The 21,813-nt window shown below is 41.1% G+C and overlaps 1 protein-coding gene across 3 annotated transcripts in view; it reads right to left on the bottom strand.

The window, feature by feature from the left end:
- Positions 1 to 1,669: 1,669 nt before the first annotated feature.
- LOC116503742 (E3 ubiquitin-protein ligase TRIM11-like) overlaps positions 1,670 to 21,813 on the bottom strand; it is a 48,316-nt gene continuing 28,172 nt past the window's right edge. For 2 of the 3 annotated variants that reach the window (XM_032210332.1, XM_032210334.1), the window contains exon 7: positions 1,670 to 2,837. In XM_032210332.1, coding sequence (XP_032066223.1) covers positions 2,323 to 2,837 — 515 coding nt within the window. In that variant the 3' untranslated portion in view covers positions 1,670 to 2,322. Of the gene's footprint in view, positions 2,838 to 3,628; positions 3,662 to 6,663; positions 6,783 to 8,269; positions 8,293 to 12,829; positions 13,061 to 21,813 lie in introns of all 3 variants that reach the window. The other variant, XM_032210335.1, reaches the window with a different exon arrangement.

Below are 21,813 nucleotides of genomic sequence, written 5' to 3'. Positions count from 1 at the left end.
TGGGCCTAAGTCAGGATTAGAACTCATGGTTTCAAGCTTGATTTCATAATAACCACACTAGATTGGCTTGGTTTTTTTAGTTAGTAAAAGTCATAGTGGCTTAAAGCAAGAAGAAAAAAGAGTGTTATTGTCAAATAATGTATTTATTTAATGATGTATTTCATTTTTATAATTCCATTAACAATTCTATTTCAATTTTGGCTTGAGCCAAGTGACACATTTAGTCCCCATAGTGCTCACATCTCCTATCTTGATAACAGAAGGCATGTCTTGTTTTTGTCTATTGTCTTCTTCATCTTCTTTTTCTGTTGTTACACTGAATAATCACTGATTTGTTTAATTTCAAACAGCATAAAACTAATAATGTCACTCTAAAGTAGAACAATACTTTCAGCTTCAGGCCTTGTGTGTGTCTTTATCCCCAGCATATTTAACTCTACGGCCTCTTGTATGAATGGGGTTCAGCTTCCAAACAGCCCCTCGAGGACTGAAAGACTCATTGTTTTTTTAAACAACACCTAAGCCATTGTCTGGTCAAGAGTCCTCCAACTTTGGCAACTGTTAGACTTGTGGACTTCAACTCCCAGAATTCCCCCGATGGGGCTGCTAGTCTCCAGGTCCCCTCTGCTCCCTTTCCTCCAAGAACTCCCCCACTATGTTTTTCCTCTGTTAACCTCCGAGCTGTTTGGCACCCCTCTGGCCTTCTTGTTCCATTCACTTAGGTTACCTTCCCCATCTTCCAGTCTATCTGACTCCCCTTCAGTTACCACTAAGCTGCACCCCTTCAACATCCGTTCATTACCTCTACCGCTCTTGGCCCCTCTGTTCAGCTCTTAGTCTCTTGGCTCCACTGGTCAATTCCCCTGGTCTCTAGCCTCCCATGTGGCCTCCCCTCTGCTGATTGCCCTCCAGCTCCGCCATGTTGGATGGGGAATTCTGGGAACTGAAGTCCACACGTCTTACAGTGGCCAAAGGTTGAAGACCCCTAGCTAAGTCCTTCAAACGCTTCATTGTGCTCCTCCTCTTCCAGCCTCCCTGCACAATTCTCTTTAGCTCCATTCTTGCAGATGAGATTAATGGGATTGGGAGTGAAGAATGATTTACTTTGCTTTCAGTGATTTGGTGAGACAGCCAAGCTTGAACAGGGACTCTCTAGAGGGACTCATTAATAAGGCAGAGCAAGAGGCTGCCATGTTTCAATTCTCAACTGGCAAGAGTCAGAAGGATCCCCCGAGGGAACTTTGGACACATGTTGGAATGTGAGGAAGCTCAGCCCTTTTCTCTGTGACCGTCAGGGTATCACAGGCATGTACAAAAGGGAAGATCTTGCACAGGAAACATCTGCTTTCATCAGTCTGATGGCCCACATGGTGGAGGAAACCTTGATGCTCCAACCTTGCTATTTGCTTTGACCGAAAGGACCTAATTTCTCTGCTCCCAAAGACCTCGTCTCTCAAGAACTTATGGTCACCAACTTATGGTCAGGAAGTAAAATCAAGAGGATGTTATTAGCTTGCTAGGAATTCAATGTTCCTTTCAGTCCCAGGCCATATTTTCCCATTTCTCCAGATATTTCATTGTACACCAAGATTTACTTCAGTTTTCTAGATTTTGCATAGAACAGAACACAGTGGAGGAGCAAAATAGAGTCGAGTAGAATAAAACGGAATACAGCAGAACAACAGCTTTATTGGGCCAAGTGTGATCAGACACAATCCATGATTCACCTATAATTATTTTAGATAACTTACGTAAGTATAAAAAGATAGAAAAAGAACTAGGATTTGTAAAAAATAAATAAATAAACCTGTGAGGCTATAAAGCTTATACTGAGAGTAATACTTGCTGAAGCCCTGCTAGGGTTTGTTGGATCATGACAATTATGTGTCAAAAGGAAACTGGCTAAAAGGGGGGAAGGAAAGAAAAAACGAAGGGAAAGATTACAGAATATACCAAGTTATGGGCACCTACACAATCATTGATTGCAACAAACATGAAACAAACAAGCATGATCCATAAATGGGATGGAGAGCTGTGACAGACATATAAAATCATGATTGACAGGCTTATATCTTTAATGCTGATACACGATGCTAAAGCCTATAAAGCTCCTAGGACACCTTGGTTTTTTTATGCAGAGAAATAGAAATGATGATCAAGTTATTCCTTCATTGGCTGATTGAGTGATCAGTGTCAGGGTCAGAAGAATAAAGGAGGCTGAAGTAGCAAATAGCTAAGGAAACTCTGCTTTAAGGGCTTTCAGAGATCCCCGCTTGGCAAATAGGGATTTTTCCAAAGTTTTGTCTATGGAGGTTCCTTCTTTTAGGGGAGTGTCACGCAGGCACCAAGAGGCAAACAGAAATAGGGCAGAAGGGTCTCCCCAACCAAGGAAGCGTCTGAGAATGTATGGAGAAGAGTTGCTGTGCTGGCATCAAAAAAACTCACTTGTCCCCCTTCGCAGTTGAGAGAGACGCGGATCCTCTTGGGCTCCTCACTCAGGAACAGGTCATAGCATTCTGATGGAGAGGCGGCCGTGTGTTTCCCTCCACATTTCCAAAACTCCCACCGCCTGGTCTGCTCATCAACATTTGTTAAGTTCACTGGCTTGTTGGCAACCCCTACACCCCATCCTCCTCTATCTCCTACAATAACTTCCCAGAAATGTCTCCCTGTTGAGAACATCTGACAGCCAAGGACACAAGGATTATATACAAATCTGTTGCGGTCTGAGAAACGATTGTTTTCTTTAACTGGCTCAACTCCTCTGACACTTTTTTGATCTTTGGAGACATCAAGGCGGTCAGGATTGGCTGTGTATGGATCCAGAGTTACATTCACTGTAAAGGGAAGGGAAGGGGAGGGAGGGAGTGAGGGAGGAAGGAGAATAAAAGCTTCAGGCAGTAAAATCAACAGGATGTTATTAGCTTGGTAGGAATTCAATATTCCTTTCAGTCCCAGGCCATGTTTTCCCATTTGTCCAGATATTTCATTCCACACCTGAAGATTTACTTCAGTTTTCTAGATTATGTGTGGAACAGAGCGGAGGAGGAATAGAGGAGTAGAACAGAACAGAACAACAGTTTTATTTGGCCAAGTGTGCATCAGACACACAATGAATTTGTCTCCACTGCATTAGCTCATATTGTACATTTAAATGGCAAGTAATAGTTCAATGATGGCTAACCACACCCATAATGCAATGCCCTCCCCCCCACGCATGTATGCACAAATACCCCCCACCTGTGCACACATGTGCATATGCCTCACTGAAGCCTCTGGAATTGCGGGAGGCCCATTGGGCCATTTTTTGCCCTGCGCAGGCTTCAGGAAAGGCCTGGGGAGGGCAAAAAACGGCTGAAAATCAGCTGGCCAGTGCACACATGCAGGCTGGAGCTGACCGGGCAACGCCTTGCGTGCTCTCAGAAATGGCTACGCATGCCACCTGTGGCACGCATGCCATAGGTTCACCATCATGGTAATAGTTCATAAAATCATTAAAGTTTACTGGATCATCATAGTCTTATATATTATCTAAACCTGTATTTTTCTTTTTGGTTACTCTATCATATTTCTCTTAAAGTTACTGGCATCAGAGCTTAAAATAGCAATTCCTACAACTCATATTTACCTTCGTGTAGTTGAAGTCCACTTTCCAGAGTATCTGGGGAAGAAAAGGGAGGAATTCAGCATGTCATCAATGGAATTGGAGCAACAGAAGGGCCTCCCTTCAGATACCCTGGTTTGCTTTCCTTGGACTCAAATCAGGAAATAAGGAATATGGAAAGCCACAAGCCAAAATGCCATTGTTGGCTATATATATTCCATCAGGTATTAATATATTCTACTATATATTCCGTATACATGTAGTTCTCAACTATTTGTGTAGTGAAGTTACAGCAACACTGACAAAGCTGATTTATGACTGGTTCTCACACTTACGACTGTTGCAGCCTCCCCAGTCACGTGATCAAAATTCAGGCACTGGGAACCAGCTTGTATTTACCATGGTTGCAGCATCTGATGGTTCTGGGATTGTCCTCTTCAACCTCCCTGGGGAGCTTCTGACAGGCAAAACCAATGCATGAAGCCAGATTCATTTATCAACCACGATTCACAACAATTATGATTTTCTGAATAATTCTGGCAAAAAAAGGTCACTTAACTTGCTTCCCTTGCTTAGTAACATAAATTTTCAGCTCAACTGAGGTTGTAAGTCAAGAACTACCTGCATCTATTCTATTCTACTTAGTGAAGCCTTATTCTGCTTCCCCAGTCATCAGTGCATATGGATTTGGGATACAAAGAACACAGGTAGTCTTACAATGACAACAGAGCCCACAATTTATGTTGCTATGTGAGAAATTTAGTAAGTGAATAATTGCCTGAACTTTCATTTCTCGAAGTCCCACTGATGGGATATTCTCATGTTCAATCTGCCCAGAGACCGAGGTTAAAGTTGAGGCCACTCCCCTCTACTTCCTCTACATGGCTCCAGTTTAATCGAAGGTCAATGTTCCAAAGAAGAACCTGGGAAGGAAGGGTAAAAGAAAGACAACACCCCAACCCAGGACCCTGACTGACCCAGCAGCCAATAAAAACCTTGCTCAGGACCCCTTACACTGGCAAGCGCCTCAACTAGGGTGGAAAGTGATTCCTCCCGCAGGACTTCGAGAAATGCAGTTCAGGTAAGACCAACTGACATTCTCCGAAGTAGCTTGTGGGAGGAGTCACTGATGGAACATACCAAAGCTTGATGTCGATGGGAGGGAATCACTGGGCCTGAGCCACTTGAGTGTCCAGCACTCCCTGCAGAACCCTCCTACCAAAAGAAGCCTCAGCTGAAGCATAAGCATCCAGCTGGTGATGCCTGATGAAAGGTGAGGGCGAAGCCCAGGTGGCTGCCCTACAAATATCCTCAATGGGCGCCTGAGTCGACCAGGCTGCAGACGTGGCTGCACTCCTGGTGGAATGTGCCATGATGCCAGCCGGCATTGGAAGCCTGCGAGCCTCATACGCCCTAGTGATGGCCAATCTAATCTACCTGCCGATAGTAGCTGGGGACACCCTTGTCCCTAGGGTAGAGGGCTGGAAGGAGACGAAGATCGCCTCCGACCTCCGGAAAGAGGCTGTGCGTTTCAGATACACAGCGCCCTTCTTACATCCAGGCAATGCCAGGAACATTCCCTCTCCCTGGTTGACGCTGGACAGAAATCCGGGAGAACTACCTCTGGAGCCTTATGGAAGAGAGAGTTAATCTTGGACAGGAAGGAAGGGTCACGCCTAAGAATGACCCTGTTGTCATGAAATATGCACAGGTCAGCCCTAGAGGACAGAGCGCCAAGCTCAGAAATGCGCCTGGCGGATGTAATTGCCACCAGGAAAACTGCCTTAAGGGTGAGAAACTGAAGGCTCACCATCTTCAAAGGCTTGAAAGGTGCCTCAATCAGCATCTGAAGGACCGTGGGCAGGTCTCAAGTGGGGAACCGATTAACCACAGGAGGCCGAAGATTAGCTGCCCCCTGAAGAAACCTCTTAATAATCGGATGGTGTGTCCACCAATGAAGACAGTTGAACCTGGGGTGGCACGGGATTTTGAAGGTTGCATCACTGGTCCCATCCCTCTGGTGCCACTGCAGCTCCCTGGCATGGATGCGGGCCCACGGAACTATGGTGGGCCTACGGAACTATGCCTCCCATATGTGGCCAAGATGGCATTGCTGATCCACAGCTTGGACCCCAATACTGGGATGCGCAGCAGGAGACTGTCCCTGATTCACGGAGGAATTTTGCCTCCTGTGCCCCTCCAGCACTCACAGTGGCCCTGAAACAGTGCCTTTGGCGAATATAGAGGAGCAATGATCCTTGCGCTCCAGACACGAGAGCCTGCTCTCCGCCTCTCCAAAATGGCCGTCAACCACGCGGTCCGAAAAAACAGGAGCTCTGCCTTGCACGCACCTCCGCGACTTGCAGAGCTCCAGCAACCCCCAATGGAATGGCTGCCAATGGCCTTGGAGGCTTGAAAGCCCTTGGCAAAGCCCTGCTTATGCCTGGCAGCAAAACACACAAGGGAGACGATAGGAGAAGAGATGGGAGAAGTCAGGATAGGAAAAAATTCTCACTCAAAAGTTAAATCAGAAGAGCCATGCAAAAACAGTACTCTTATGGGCCGAGACTGAGATTAAACTGGAGCCATGCAGAGGAAGTAGAGGGAAGTGGCCTCAACTTTAACCTCAGTCTCTGGACAAATTGGACGTGAGAATAACCCATCAGTGACTCCTTCCAGAGGCTACTTCGGAGAATCATGTGATTGTGGGGATGCTACAATAGTCATAAGTGTGAAAAACGGTCATAAATCACCTTTTTTCAGTGCCATTATAACTGAATGATGACTGTGAGCTGTAGTAAGTCAAGGACTATCTGTAAATGGTTGATTATGAGTAGCTGTATTTTAGGTAGCCCATCTTTAATGGGAGAAACCAGAAAGCCCCTGTTCCCCCCTCTTGGAAAGACACAAGGCCTGTCCACAGAGAAATGAGGGTGTCTCTTCCACTGATCCTGGAATTGATCCCTCTTTGATCCACATGACATCAACCCAGAATCTTTCTTGGATGCTCCGGGATCAAAATGTCATCCAGTGTAAAACCTTGATGGCTGTTTTTTTACCTCTAAATTTTTTTATGGTACTTTTCAGAAACACAGTGGTATCACTGTGATTCCAGATTATCCACTTCAGGTCTTCAGGTAAATCCACCGGATTCTCATACGTTTTCTTAGCCTGGTACCTGCCAAGACAAAAGAACATCATTTATCATCTTGCCAATGGAAGAAGCTTTGTGATGCCTGGTTGTGTGTAGCTTTTAGTTGTTAAGTGGAGTGTAGATGGCCAGTTCATTGATTGTTGTTTTCTTGTGTTGCTAATTCCTTGGCTCCTGGTAATCTGGTGGTAAATCATCACTCCTGTTGACATCACTCCTGTTTCCCAGGCTTCAGTCATTTCTCTGGCTAGCTATTCAAATATGGGCCCCACTCTTGAAAATTATTGTGAATCACTTGGCCAAAAAAATTGGGTTACATCTTACCAAATGACTGACAACTAATGACTAAGGTGGGTGAGGTAGATAATCATTTAGAAGATGGATATAACATTCAAACTGGTCTTGATGGATTAAAGGTAATCCAATGAAATTGAATAGAGACGAATACAGTAACAAGTAAACTTCAATTTATGTCTATTAGTTAGCAACCAGTTACAACAGCTCTCAAGAAACTGACTTACAACCATTTTTGCACTTAACGTCTATCACAGTGTCCCTGTAATCGCAATTTGGGTACTTGGCAAATGGGATGAATTTATGATAGTTGCATTACTTGAAAGAGCTTACATCCTACAATGATACTTTTAAAACCATCAAACATCTAAATAGAAAAGAAAATATTAAATATATAAGTATATATCCAGAAGCGAGATATAAAGGGGGGAGGGAATATAGTTAGAATACATTAATGAAGATAAGGAAATAAGAAATGATATCAAATTATATTTGGGTTTGCGGAAATACCATCCCAAGGAAACAAAAACAGATCTGAAAGAGACATCTATAATAATAGAAAAGAGAGAGAGAGGAGGAGAGAATGAAAGGAGGATGGGGATAAGAAGAAAGAGGTAAGGAGAGGAGGGTGGAAGAGAGAGGAAGAGAAGGAGAGGGTAGGAATGGGAGCAGGAAGAGTAGGAGAAAGGTAAGGGAAGAAGGAAGGGTAAGAAGAAGAAGGAAGAAAGTAGAGAAGGGAGGGAGGGAGAAAAGAAAGGGAATAAGGTGGTGTTACAACAGGAGGAAGGGATGGTAAATAAAGCAACCCAAATCGTATATTATAACCTATTAAATGAAATAATAAATGTATAAGAATGATAAATGTAAAGAAGAATAACCATTATGTGAAAGTATACTTAAAATGGAGAAGAAGAAAAAATTCTGAGAAAACCATCAAACATCTGTCTCTTCTTGGGAAGACTCAATAAGTGGATAAAATGGCCAAATTCAATCTAAACATCTGGCTGAGTGTGTGACGGACTATAACAATTCACCATATCAAATACTGCTAATTATATTGTGTTGAAAGTTATCTGAGGAAATATCTAAAAGGCCCTGAAATACAGTATGTTGTCTTTACATTCAAATACTGCTAAATACAAACAGAACTTTCCAAAATAGGAAAACTGCTGCAGGAGCTGCTGATCTGAGACTGTAAAGAAAAGGGTGGATTTACTTACTTCTTCAAGAAGCTTCCAATGTCCTAAAAATAAAGAGACAAAGCATTGAAAGGAGCAATTTCCTATGCATAAAATTAAATTATTATATTCACAAAATAAATGAGTGAAACATCTGGACAGACACTAAGACATATAAAGTACTTCCATTTTTTCAATGAAAAAATCCCATTGCTCTTTTTTCCCAAACTGTTCAACCTCTTTTAGAGAGGTATTGTTTTTACTTTCTTTTTTATTTTTTAAAGAATTTTTTTATTTTTGAATAAACACAGACAAAAACACAAAAACACCACAAAACCATCTTCCATTTACAAATTATAGAAAGTGTGTCAATTGGTTACAAAAAAAACTTTGCATACCTTCCACAGTCATCACCTATAATTCATATCAAGTTATATATTTTAAATCAAGTAGATAGATAGATAGATAGATAGATAGATGGATGGATGGATGGATGGATGGATGGATGGATGGATGGATGGATGGATGGATGGATGGATGGAATGGAGAGATATAGATAGATAGATAGATAGATAGATGGATGGATGGATGGATGGATGGATGGATGGATGGATAGATGGCAGGCAGGAGGCAGGCAGACAGGCAGACAGACATAGATATAGATGGATGGATGGATGGATGGATGGATGGATGGATGGATAGATAGATATGTTGTAACAAAGGCAACAGTAAAAAAAAATATTGGGTTTCTGTCTGGATGGTCTCTTGTGACGAGGTGATGGACAGAGAATGGAAGCAGTGAACTTACTCCCATATTTGGGCATATCGGGGGTTGTAACTCTAAAATAAATATATTTTATTTTTATTTTTATTTATATATATATGTGTGTGTGTGTGTGTGTGTGTGTGTGTGTGTGTGTTTATTTGTGCTGATAAATAAATAAAGGGAGACTAGGCAAAGGCAACAGTAAAAATATTGGGTTTCTGTCGTGATGGACTCTTGTGACGAGCCGATTGACAGATGTTGGAAGCAGTTAGCTTCCTCCCATAATTGGGGCTTACCAGGGGTTGTGACACTAATATATATATATATATATATATATATATATATATATATATATATATATATATATATATATATATAATCATACCTCAATCTTCATTTCACTATAATTGTTTTTATGTCCTTTTATATAAAATATTCCCAAAAAATTTTTTTTAAAAAACACCACATAATGGCATTCTGTTAACTGTTTCCATTATCATCCAATAACATTACAGCTTTATGACATGTTCTCAATAAAAAATGATATTTAATAACAGTTTCTAGACCTCCTTTCTTAATCACTGTTTATAATTTATATCCAATTTCCTTTTATCACACACACACACATATATATACATTATTTTTAACTAAATCTGACTTATTTTTTTATTCTAAGCTTTCATACATAACAGAATTTCTAAACTTCCTTTCATAGTCACCATTTGCAATTTATGTCAAATTTCCTCTTATCAAACCAATACATATGAATACATTGTTATCATTATCAATTATTTATCTAATGATATCCATTATCACTTCATTTTTTTACATAATGCTCTAAATTTAACTAAATTTGACTAATTTTTTATTATAAGCTTTCATATATCAACCTGTGTCTTTCCAGTAATAGTGCAGTCTTATGTCTTTTGCCATTTGTGGGATTAGCCTTCTGGTTGTATCCTTAATAAGATTTGTATGGACTTCTCTTCGCAACTTGTTGCTTGTTGCATATCTTATATAATTTCAAAACCCTTCATCTGCTTCTTTAATCAGCTTATCTTTGGTTATCAATAGTGATTCTGACAAAATTTCTCTCCTTAGCTCCATCAATTGTTCTCTTTTTTCTTCTTCTATACCTTGAAATCTAGGGTAGAGCTCCTGTCCATCTATCTCCTCTTTCCATATTCCACTCTTTCCATTTCCAATCACGCTCAGTTCACTGTTGGTATCAACAATTATCTTGACTCTTTGTTCAAATTTCCATCAAATTTTACTGTTTTACAATCTATGTTTTCCAATCTCTTCTCAATTTTCTCTGTTACTTCTAATAGTTTTTGAATTTCAAACATAATCTTTTGCAATGTTAAGATTTCTTTTTGAAGTTGCAACTGGTAAACACTGCCACTCTAGCTTTCAAAACTTTTTATTAGATTTGACACAAGTTCATTTATAATCTTTCAAAACAAGGCTTTGTTTTCACTTCTCTCCAGCTGCCAATGAAGCTCCCAAAGAGCACCTGTAAAAACAACCCATGCTCTTCTCCTTATCTCTCTCTATAAAGACATTGAAGAACCTTGAAGTACAAAGTCAAAATGATCAAAGCGAAAGAGGAAAGGGCAATGTTTCCAGGACTCAAGCCTCCAACCTCCAAGTGGCAGTGTTGCTTTCTTTCCCTCTGATATTACAACCCTCTTTTAATTCCTTTTATATCTTCTTTATATTCCAGGCTTAAAAGAAACAAAATTCGTAAGTGAAGCAAAATAGAAAAAAAAAACCTCATCCAAACTAGTATTATAAAAATAAAGAAAAGGATTTTAATCCATAGGTAAAAAAAAGAAGAAGAAAAACTAATCCGTTCACTTTAAAAAATAGGAAATATTTGCAAACATTCCATCCATCAAAGTAAATTTAAAAAAGGATAACATACTGTCCAATGTAGCTTAATTTCGTCACTTATTTTCTTCTGTTTTCAAATTTAATTTAGCTTTAATTTTTGGGGGGGCAGTCTCTTTTGTAACAATAAGATTTCCTCACCAGATGGACACACTTTCTCTTTCCGTTTTCCTCCCGTTCCAGAGCTGTCCCAACTTCAGGAGCTTTTGGCTGTGCTTCTGTCGCCGGCAAGAAGAGATTCTCTTGGATCAATCAGGGACTTGCGATGTCCCTGAGATCAACAAGACGTACTCTTCCCTGTCACCATCTCTTCAGGACAGTTTAGGTCCAGCGGCAAAAGTATTGACTGCGATCTCGGAGCTCCGAGATTGCACATCGTACTGTTGCGACGTCAGCTCCTGTCTCACCTTTTTTTACTTTCGTGTCTAAGAAAAATTATACCCCAGTTGAATCGAACACAATTACAATATTGAAAAAACAAAATAGTGCATCAATAGGATAAAAAACCCTCCATTTATGCTTCCAGAATCAAGGCACTCTGGAAAATCCAAGTGGTTATAATACTTTGTAGAAGGTCATCAGTGTTGAGATTCTCCTTGCCCTGGAGATTAAGGGGAGGGGGAGACCCTACAAAGAATACCCACCATATCCTCTACTATGGGATGGGAATCTCAAAGAATATACATACACAGTGATCAGTACTTTGAATTCTTGTTTCTCACATGTCCTGCTTTTTCTGAATTACATTATGTATCCCTAATATTAGCCATTACAGGGAGTCCTTGAATAAGTAGTTCATTTAGTGACCTACTCATTACTAAATGAGGAGTTGAAAAAAAGATTTTGAACTTTGTCAAGTGCAGCCAGAATCCTATGTGCAGAATCCTTTCCATTGATATATGGAAAGATAAATCAATCTCCACAAAAAGTGATGGAGCAAGAAAAAAATGACAAAATTGACTGCTAATTAGATGTGACCTATTGTTCCTACTTGGAAGCAGCTTCTAAGCTTTGTGCCCAAGATAGAAAAAATGATGCTTGATTTTGCTTATTAGACTAATCTATTTTTAGACTTGGCTAATAATTATTGAATATTCAAAAATAAGAGCTGAGACTGTAATTTTATTTTGTATTTTATTGTGCAATAAAAGGTTGAAAGACAGTGTTTTGTTTTCCCTTTATCCTACACTTCTTTCCCATTTTTAGCCTTTTCCACTTCCCTGTTTTCTTTATTTTCATTTTACTTTTCACTATTATAATTTCAATTACATTTATGGAAAAAAAGGAAAGACAAATAGAGTATTCTGTGGAGAGGCTAAAGAATGCAGAGAGGAGCAATAAAGATGATAAGGGCTCTGGAGGCCAAACCATACAAGGAACTCTGTATGCTTAGCTTAACAAAGAGAAGGCTTAGGGGAGACATGACAGTCATCTTCCAATACTTGAAGGCTTCTCATAGGGAAAAGGGCATCGATTTACTCCCTGTAGTCCCTGAGGGCAAATGGTGGAAGCTCATCACAAGGAGATCCAACCAGGCATGAAATGCTCTAATCCTCACTACGGCTTTGGAACCAGGAGCGTGTGCTCACTTCACTCACGTGCGGTCCTTCTGCGGTCCTTCCACGCATGCATAGAGCGTCTATGATTACATCTGGATGGGTGGGGGGAGCCTCCCACTGCCGCCACTACTGGTTCACCCGAACTAGGGAGAACCTGCAGAATACCACTTCTGGAATAAGGAAGAATTTCCTGACAGTGAGAAGTATTTATCAGTGGAACAGCTTCCCTCCCTGAGTTTTGGGTGCTCCATCACTGCAGAATTCCAATAACAGTTTGGACAACCATTTTTTTCGGGCTAGTATAAGGCCCCCTGCATTGGGCAGAGAAGACCTCCAAGCACCCTTCCAGCCCTAGGATTCTATGATCTCCACTTCCTGCCTGACCTGTAAGAGTTTGCTGGCTGGCTGCTGAAGCTTCTCTTCTATCTCCTGGATGAGATGGTCAAGAGAGCAGAGTTCCTCCATTGGCCTGGCCAAACCCTCCGCCTTTCTTGCCATAATCTCCTTCTCCGTCTCTTCCATTCTAGTCAATAGAAGCTTCTCCTGTCCTTCTAACCAGAGTTGTAGCTCTCTGAATTCAGCCACTACATTTTCTTTCTCTTTTTTGATGAGGTCCTAGAACAAGAAAGAGAAAAGGCAAAAGGCATATTTTTTATTTTTTTAATTATTTTATTTAATTATTTTAATTTTAATTTTAATTATTATAATATATGGATTCCTTGAACAATCCAAAAGTGATGTGGGAGAATTTCCTAAGGAGAAAAAAAAACTCCTTTTGATATTAAAAATTGTAGTGGGGAAAGGTTTTTTAAAAAAGGCTCCAATTTAAATGATCTTTCATTAAAATTTCTTTGGCAATCAGGGATTCCCAAAGGAGGAGACACAGAAATGTTTGAGTTCACAATTTTTTCAATAAGATGAAATACAGTTTGCATTAATTTAATAATCAAGCCAAACCCATTGCATAATACACGGCTCATGGGATAGGTGCACTTAACCCAACTGTGACTCATCCAGCCAATGGTGACAACTAAGTCCCCAGGTTAAGAACAAGTTCTGTGCCCTAACACCGTCTTTAACTTGAATTTCCTTTAAGTCTAAGGTGACCAGACGTCCCGCTTTTGGCGGGACACACCCGCCTTCCAACGCATTTTCCCGCGTCCCGCCCGCCTTTTTAAAAGGCACGCTTTTTTTGGCGCTCGCAGCTCCCGCCCATCAGCTGCTAGCTTGCTGGGCTGGCTCATCGTTTTGTTCTCTATCCTACCGATGAGCCAGCCCAGCAAGCTAGCAGCTGATGGGCGGGAGCTGCGAGCGCCAAAAAAAGTGTGCTTTTACCTACCTACAAATTTAAGCCAGCCCAGCCTGCCCGCTCACTGATTGGATTGGCCTGGACTCCAGCCAATCAGTGAGCTGGCTGGGATTGGAAATTTTCAGCACGTCTGGCGAGTCTCCATTTCCTTTCACCAAAAGACGAAAGAGGTTGCAGCTGCGCTGACTGGTGAGTATTAAGAGCCGCGAGCGGATGGTGTGAGATCGCCGCCCGGTAGCCGCCAGAAGCCGCTCCCGGCCGCGGGCCCCTGCCCTGCCGCGTCCAGCGTGTCAGCAAGCGGGTTGCCCGCCCGCCTAGCTGCGTTGCCCACATGCACGTAGATTCAAGAAATCCGGCTGGATACTTTGAATCCCCGTGCGTGTGGGCAATGCAGTTTGCGGGGGAGGGGAGCTTCGCTTGAGATGACCATGCTATGCCCTCCATAGCCTGGTCCTCCCAAGCAGAGCCTGCCTAGCTGCCTTGCGCACACACGCGGGGGATTCAAGAAATCCGGCTGGATACTTTGAATCCCCGCACGTGTGGGCAATGCAGTTTGCGGGGGAGGGGAGCTTCGCTTGAGATGACCATGCTATGCCCTCCATAGCCTGGTCCTCCCAAGCAGAGCCTGCCTAGCTGCCTTGCGCACACACGCGGGGGATTCAAGAAATCCGGCTGGATACTTTGAATCCCCGCGCGTGTGGGCAATGCAGTTTGCGGGGGAGGGGAGCTTCGCTTGAGATGACCATGCTATGCCCTCCATAGCCTGGTCCTCCCAAGCAGAGCCTGCCTAGCTGCCTTGCGCACACACGCAGGGATTCAAGAAATCCGGCTGGATACTTTGAATCCCCGCGCGTGTGGGCAATGCAGTTTGCGGGGGAGGGGAGCTTCGCTTGAGATGACCATGCTATGCCCTCCATAGCCTGGTCCTCCCAAGCAGAGCCTGCCTAGCTGCCTTGCGCACACACGCGGGGGATTCAAGAAATCCGGCTGGATACTTTGAATCCCCGCGCGTGTGGGCAATGCAGTTTGCGGGGGAGGGGAGCTTCGCTTGAGATGACCATGCTATGCCCTCCATAGCCTGGTCCTCCCAAGCAGAGCCTGCCTAGCTGCCTTGCGCACACACGCGGGGGATTCAAGAAATCCGGCTGGATACTTTGAATCCCCGCGCGTGTGGGCAATGCAGTTTGCGGGGGAGGGGAGCTTCGCTTGAGATGACCATGCTATGCCCTCCATAGCCTGGTCCTCCCAAGCAGAGCCTGCCTAGCTGCCTTGCGCACACACGCGGGGGATTCAAGAAATCCGGCTGGATACTTTGAATCCCCGCGCGTGTGGGCAATGCAGTTTGCGGGGGAGGGGAGCTTCGCTTGAGATGACCATGCTATGCCCTCCATAGCCTGGTCCTCCCAAGCAGAGCCTGCCTAGCTGCCTTGCGCACACACGCGGGGGATTCAAGAAATCCGGCTGGATACTTTGAATCCCCGTGCGTGTGGGCAATGCAGTTTGCGGGGGAGGGGAGCTTCGCTTGAGATGACCATGCTATGCCCTCCATAGCCTGGTCCTCCCAAGCAGAGCCTGCCTAGCTGCCTTGCGCACACACGCGGGGATTCAAGAAATCCGGCTGGATACTAGTCTCCGTGGAGAGCTTGGCAGGCAGCTGGCTGGACTTCTAAGAGGTGGGGGGGAGGAGCGGCAGCTCCTTGAAATGGAAAAAGGCTTGCTTCCTCCCCCTCCCCCAAATGAGACCGGGCTCCCAGCAGCGATTTGCCATTTGAGAGAGAGAGAGAGAGAGAGGAAGGGGGAGAACACGAGTGTGTGTATCCCTCCTTCCTTCAGCCCAACACTCTAGCCCGGCTTGGCTCCCGCTTCGTCTGTCCTGCCTCTTCGCTTCTCTGTTTGATTGTTGAAAGTGGGAGCCAAACCGGGTCATTCCTTCCAAGAGGCAAGTTTCCCATTGATTGAATGGCTCGCTGCCCTAGACCCTCTGCAGTCCCTCTCGTCTGGCCAGAATGCCAGCAAGAGTGTTGGGCTGAAGGAAGGAGGGATACACACACTCATGTTCTCCCCCTCCCTCCCTCCCTCCCTCCCTCCTTCCCCAGCCAGTCCCATGCCTTCTCCCAACCCCCGCCCCGTTCTCTTAGCTGCCCCATTCTCTTAGCTACGTTCTGCCTTGTGATTGCTGTCTCCAGGCTCTCCTCTCCTATTATCGTGGAAGGTATCTCATTTGGGGGAGGGGGGGGCAGGCCTTTCTCCATTCAACAGATCCAATATACAGAGTTTTATTTTTTGGCCCTAAAAATATTGTCACTGAGGATGAGAGAAATTTCTTCATCATTGCTATTGGCCTCAAGTAGCAAATAATTAAACATGGTTTTTAGTGTACTTAGTTAGTGATCTGCTTTTTAACATTACATGGTATCAGTTTCAAGAATGCATGCAATCCTGAAAATTTGTAACAAACTTGTTGAAGGGCCTATGAAATATTTTCTAGTTTAGTGTAGAATAAGTATTCTTAATAAAAGAAAAAGTCATTTTTATTTAATCAATTGCATTCCTGTTTATAATGGCATTAATTAACTAAACTGGAAATAAATCTATGTTTTTGCTAGAGTTTTAAAATTAAAAAACCTTACATTTTGTTGCTATTATTTTAATCAGAGTTTTGCCAAGTGAAATTATATAATGGTTCCTCATGTCTCTGTAATTTTCTAAATCTCATCCAGAAGTACCACAGAATCTGGCATTTTCAGCAGAATGATGCTGATGCTAATAAAACATCCTGATTTTTGGTGAAAGGATGGAAAGAGGGAGGAAGGAGGAAGAGTGCAGAAAGACAGAAGGCAGATAGGCAACAGGAAGGAAGGAGAAAGAATGGAAAGGAAGGAAGGCTAGAAGGAAGAAAGAGGGAGGGAGGGAGGGAGGGAGGGAGGGAAGGTGAAAGAAGGAAGGAAGGAAGGGTACGTCCACTTGTAGGCCTGGGACTGAATGCAGGAGGAGTCTCTCCATAGGATCAGCTGCTCCTCTGATCATGGTCTATGAAAATGTTACTGCCTGCCTGATGCAAATTTAGACAGATGGTGCTTTGGGCTGCCCCTCAAATCCCCCCTTTACTCCTCCCCCTGTAGAATTCAGCCCCCTGAGTTTTGCCTTTGAGGGGCATGTGTGGTTATGGCGGATGGCAGAGTCAGCTGGAGGTTGAGAGGGGATTGGGGCTTTTGTCCGCCTGTGGAGTTCTCCCCATGGACAGGATGGGATGTTGGCATGAAAGGGATCCGGGCACAATCTCACCTGTTCCAAGTAAAGTTGCCTTTTGCAATTGGCTACCGGTAATCCTCGACTTACGACCAGGATTGATCCCCCAATTTCTGTTGCTAAGGGAGACGTTTGTTAAATGATTTTTGCCTCATTTTGCGACCTTTTATTGCCACGTTAAGTGAATCATGGTGGTTGTTAAGTCAGGAACATGGCTGTTTAGTGACCAAAATTACAATGGCATTGAAAAAAGTGACTGATGACCATTTTTCACACTTAGCGACCATTTTCACACTTAGCGACCGTTGTGGCATCCTCATGGTTACGCGATCAAAATGTTGATGTTTGGCAACAGATTCGTATTTCTGATGATAGTTTGAAATGGTGACAGTATAAATTATTGCTGGTGTAATACTTAACAATGGTTTTTAAGGATTTCTTTTATTTATAGAATACCTTTTTTATTATTTTGGGGGGATTTTTACTTTTAAATTGTTTATAAAATGTATTTACTACAAGAAATGTTCCTTTTTGCAAATGTGATCTTTGCAAATCTTTGTGATGCAATATGTTCAGACCAGGTTTATGTGTCTCAAAGTGGCTGCTATTCTATGGGCAGGCCAGGTTGGTGCAAGGCAGCTTTGCCAGATTTGGTGTGTTTCACCCTCATTGAATTTTATATCGTATAAAGAATGGAAGGAGGAAGGAAGAGAAAAAAGGAGGAAGGGAGTGAGTGAGGAAAGAAGAGGATGGAAGGAGGGAGGAAGGAAGGAAGAGAGGGAAAGAGCAGAAGACAGATAAGGTGAAGGTAGATAAGCAAGAGGAATGAAGGAAGAAGTGAGGAGTCTCGAGGAGGGGGAAAACATTTAGTGACCAAAGTTACAATGGCATTGAAAAAAGTGACTGATGACCATTTTTCACACTTAGCGACCGTTGCGACCATTTTTCACACTTAGCGACCGTTGCGACCATTTTTCACACTTAGCGACCGTTGCAGCATCCTCATGATCACGTGATCAAAATTTTGTTTGGCAACAGATTCGTATTTATGCTGGTTTCAGTGTCCTGGGGTGACCTTTTGACAAAAAAAAATTTTTTAATCAAGCCCCCCCCCCCCTCCCCGTCAAGGGTGTCCCTCTTTTCCAATCTGAAAATCTGGTCACCTTATTTAAGTCAGAACTTGTACTAAAACACAGGCTGCCTGTTATTAAAGATGGCAGACAGTGTTCTCCTTCCTATTAGCTCTGAAGCTCCCCACTGTTGGATCCATACTTACAAGCCTCTCCTGCACTTTTTTCTCTGTGTCTCTTTTGTATATAGCTATTTTTTCTTTCTGCTTCATCTGAGCCTTCAGGCAATTCCCAATCTTGATCTGAAGAGGAAATACAGGGTTTAAAAAAAAAATATTTTTAGTTTTCAAAAGAGACACAACACAAAAAATCCTTTTTCTTTACATACTGTAGAAAGTGTATCAGTTGGTTACAAAAAAATTTAATGTGTTTCTTTCACAGTCACCCATGATTCATATTAATTCTAGTATTTTAAATCAAATATATATGTACATATTACCATCATCCTACCCCCATTTGACTATAATTGTTTAAGCGTCCTTCATCATAAAACATACCAAAACTCAAGACATAACCACATACTGGCATCTGAATTGCTATTTCTAGTATCCCAATAACACTATTCCTTATGGCCTATTCTAGCTAAACATCAATAATATTTAGTAACAAAGGTTTCTAATCTTCCTTTCCAAATCACTATTTACAATTTACATCCAATTTCCCCATGTTGTATCCATCCTATATTTACATTGTTATCATTATATCTTCTTTATTTGACTATATCCATTATCATAATTTAGTTCTTTTTTATTAATCTTTATATGTAACCAAACCATTTCTCATATTCCTTTCATAGGTAACATTCAATATTCATATCCAATTATTACTTGTTATACCAATACATATGTGTACATTGTTATCATTTTCAATTGTTTATTTAACCATATCTATTGTCACTAAATTTCACTAAGTCCAACTAGTTTTAGATTAAACATTTTCATCTATCAGCCTGTATCTTTCCAGTAGCGAAACAGTCTCATGTCTTCTGCCATTTGTGGCATCAGTCCTCTAATTGTCTCCTTAATCAAGTTTGTATGGACTCTTCTTTGCAATTCATTGTTTATTTATTTTGATGCCCTTCTTCTTTTTCCTTAATCAGCTTGTCTTTAATTGTCAGTGTTGTTATCAATGGTGTTACTAATAAAATTTCTCCCTTTAAGTCCATAAGTTCTTTTATTTTTTCTTCTTCCTTATTTTGCCATCTAGGGTCGGGTTCCCATCCATCTAGTTCCCCTTTCCATATTCCACTTTTTCCATTTTCAGACAGAAACCATTCGCCATAGATGTCAGCAGATTTGATTTCTTTGTAGTCATTTTTCTCTTTATTGCTTGGGACTCTACCCTCTATTTTTCACATTTGATAAGCATCTCCATCCTTTTCATCATATTTTTTCTGTTAGTTGCTCTAATTTTTTCAAACATTTTTCTCAAATGTATTTTCTGTACTGCAAACATTATCTCTTACAAGCTGTCAGTTTTTCTCTGTTGTTGAAAATAAACCATTGTTTCCAGCTGTTAAAACACCGCTGCTCTGATTTGGAAGATTTTTACAAGGTTACACCTAGGTCCACCATGAGATCTCTGGTTAAGGATATACTTAAAAGGAACATTTGTATATGGGAATGGCATGCTTTTTTATGGTATAAGGGAACTAAAGCACATGGTTATTCTAGAAGACATTATATAAGGGAGGCTTTGCTATTAAATTGGGAAAAGGTTAAAAGATTACACTACTTAAAAAATCCAGTCTGGATATCAATGATTGAAGCATTTTCATACCCAATAATATATAAAAAGTAACAAACAGTTAGAGGGTGAACTCAAATCTATTCAAGAGTTGAAACAAGAAGGAATAGAAATGAATTGGTACTCATATGTACAGATACAATCTAGATATAATGAAGATAGAAAATCAAAAGGTCTTTACAACAAAATGACTGAGTTAGATAATTTTTTAACAGGTACTGATGAAAAAGTAATTAAAAAAATTATATGGATATTTATTAGAGGTTAAATTACAAGAGGAACAAGGTAAAGAAAATATGATAGCTTGGGTGAAAAACTTTGGGCATGGGATTGATTTAGAGAAATGGCAGAAATTGTGGTCTCAAAATTATAAAATGACAATGTCAACTGCATATAGAGAAAATTTGTATAAGATGTTTTACAGCATCTACCCCCAACAAGAATTGCAAGAATGTCCAAGAATAAATCAGAAAAGTGCTGGAAATGTCATCAGATACCGGGCTCATATTACCACATATGGTGGACTTGTATTGAAGCCAAAAGATACTGGACTAAAATTCACATGTGGTTAGAGAAAATGATACACAAACAGATAGATCTTAAGCCAGAGATTTTTTTACTGGGAATTATACCAGAAATCTCTAACAAAGACTTAAAATATTTGATTGTAAACATTTTAACAGCAGCTAGAATTGTATTTGCAAAAAACTGGAAAAATGAAACAATACTAAAACAGGAAGAAGTTATTCTAAAAATAATGGTATGTGCTGAAATGAGCAAATTGACATTTGAAATTAGAGAACAAGAAGACAAGCAATTTTATAAGATATGGGATTTGTTTTATCAGTGGCTGGAAAAAAAAACCTGAAATGAAAAATGTTTTACTTATGTTTTAAGGAGGAGATAAGTGATAATACAACTATGTTGTTAAATAGATTAATAACGATACAATGAAAGACTGATATATATATATATATATATATATATATATATATATATATATATATATATATATGTGTATGTATGTATGTATGTATGTATGTATGTATTAGTAAGCCCCAATTAACTGCTTCCAACATCTGTCAATCGGCTCGTCACAAGAGTCCATCACGACAGAAACCCAATATTTTTACTGTTGCCTTTTGTTATATTTGTGTTTTTTATTTTTTTATTTTTTTATTTATGTTTTTTATTTTTATCTAGTCTCCCTTTATTTATTTATCAGCACAAATAAAACACACACACACACACACACACACACACACACACACACATATATATATATATATATATATATATATATATGAATTGAATAATTTAGAACTTTTTGTTTTAAAATGGATAATAATGAATCTATGTATATTTGATAGAGGATTGATGATATAATGTGTAACCCTAAGTGTATATTATAAAGATATCCTGTTGATAAATAATTTTAATAAGGAAGTAATCAAAAATTGGTATAGCTCAGAGGCTTTTGACTGTCTGGTGGGAAGACCGGGATCCAATTTTGACTGGCAGATCAACAAAATTTATCGCGTTAATTCTTGGGCGGCCAAACAGAAGCAACTCCCCCGAGATGTGGTAATATACTTTGTTACAAGAGAGTTCAGAAACATGATACTACAAGAGTCCTATAATACCAGGCTTCAAATTGGCGGACAGGATTTGATTGTCTTGAAAGAAATACCACCTCAAATGCTAAGAGCCAGGAGAGATTATGCCTTTCTGGTGGAAGAGCTCAGAAAGCGTCAGATACAGTATAGATGGGACGTCCCATTTGGTATTATAATTACATTTGACAAGCAAAGATATCGTCTCAACTCTGTATGGAAAGCTCGAGATTTCTATCACAACATCCTGAAGGTGGGACACCCTGAATCATCTGGATATGGAGAAAGACCACGAGAAGGACAAGATAAACAGCAAACTAC

This window comes from Thamnophis elegans, chromosome 2 (genome assembly GCF_009769535.1).
Source record: "Thamnophis elegans isolate rThaEle1 chromosome 2, rThaEle1.pri, whole genome shotgun sequence".
NCBI classification, from domain to species: domain Eukaryota; kingdom Metazoa; phylum Chordata; class Lepidosauria; order Squamata; family Colubridae; genus Thamnophis; species Thamnophis elegans.
This window is presented reverse-complemented; position numbering and strand designations above follow the sequence as displayed.